General features: G+C 42.3%; 1 pseudogene across 1 annotated transcript in view; it reads right to left on the bottom strand.

Moving 5' to 3' along the window:
- Positions 1–20: 20 nt before the first annotated feature.
- TEOVI_000476500:pseudogene overlaps positions 21–1,132 on the bottom strand; it is a 2,962-nt pseudogene continuing 1,850 nt past the window's right edge. The window contains 8 exon segments of the mRNA in view: positions 21–125; positions 128–580; positions 582–587; positions 589–822; positions 824–1,090; positions 1,092–1,097; positions 1,099–1,128; positions 1,130–1,132. The exon segment at positions 1,130–1,132 is cut by the window's right edge and continues 75 nt beyond it. Of these exon segments, the coding sequence occupies positions 21–125; positions 128–580; positions 582–587; positions 589–822; positions 824–1,090; positions 1,092–1,097; positions 1,099–1,128; positions 1,130–1,132 (1,104 nt within the window).

The raw sequence follows: 1,132 nt of genomic DNA, 5'->3' as shown, positions 1-1,132 counted from the left end.
AGTTGAAATAACCTTGCTGTGTGTGGCTTTTCAGTTATGTATACTTCCTCATACAATTGTGATACACGCTGCAGACGCGTGCTTATCGGATGACTGGATGGGAAAATTTTTTCACTGTATTGGCTGATTTCTTGCCATTTGCCTTCCTTGTTAAATGGTATTCTATTGCTCGTCTGTGGAATATATTATCTATCTTTTGAAAACAGGTCTCGTTCATGACATCATGCTGGTTCGCGTACTTCGGAATACCCGCGATAACATGTACCTCCTCTACTTGCACTCGTTCAAGTTTATCCTTGTCTGATGGAGAAGCATTAAACCACCATACTGCGAAACAATAGCATAACGTTCCCTGCATTAAGGTTAAGTAAAATTCTCGGACACTTTCTTTACTCTTCCCCCTTTCGGGTGATGCAACGGCCAGAAGTTTCATTAATCTTATATTTGCTGGTGATTGTAGGGTGTGAACATGTTTGCTTACACCCTTGTGTGGCTGCATTGTCATTCCAAGGAGTCTGGTATCTCTTGTGTAAGTGAATCTGTGCTCTCCCGGCATTAGGTGTAATGAGTTTCTCTGTCTCTAACCCTAAAGAACGTGTACTCCGTTCTTTCTAAAGACACATTCATATAGTGCTCCGCTGGCCAGCTCGTTATGCAATCTAACCTTGTTCGTAGCATTTCCCGAATAGCTTCCCTGTCAATGTTAGAGCATACTATCGTGCGTTTGTATGCAAAGAAGCAGTGTTTAAGGGCTGGTATAGCATTTGGATTTGCTCTGAAAGAGTCCATTTCAATAATGAATAGCAATGGCCCCAGAACTGAAACCTTGTGGAGCACCAGACGTGAGCTGTATTTTCTTTGAGAAGGTGTTGTTTATTCATGCTACTGCAGTCCTTCGCTTCAGAAAAGTAGCAACCCCCGCAATGAGGTGCATGTCTGCCTCATATCTTTTTAATGCATCTATTATGCACCTGTGATCCATATAGCTAAATGTTCTCGAATAATCTATGAATACCGCAGCAGTTTCCTCTCCTGCCATTTAATGTGTCACTAAGTCTTTGAGTGTCATCATGGTGCCTAACGTAGACCTCTCCCGAAAAGAAAACCAGCTTGCTATGGTTGTGGCTTACAC

Source organism: Trypanosoma equiperdum (assembly GCF_001457755.1).
Source record: "Trypanosoma equiperdum strain OVI genome assembly, contig: ctg_1904, whole genome shotgun sequence".
NCBI classification, from domain to species: Eukaryota; Euglenozoa; class Kinetoplastea; order Trypanosomatida; family Trypanosomatidae; genus Trypanosoma; species Trypanosoma equiperdum.
This window is presented reverse-complemented; position numbering and strand designations above follow the sequence as displayed.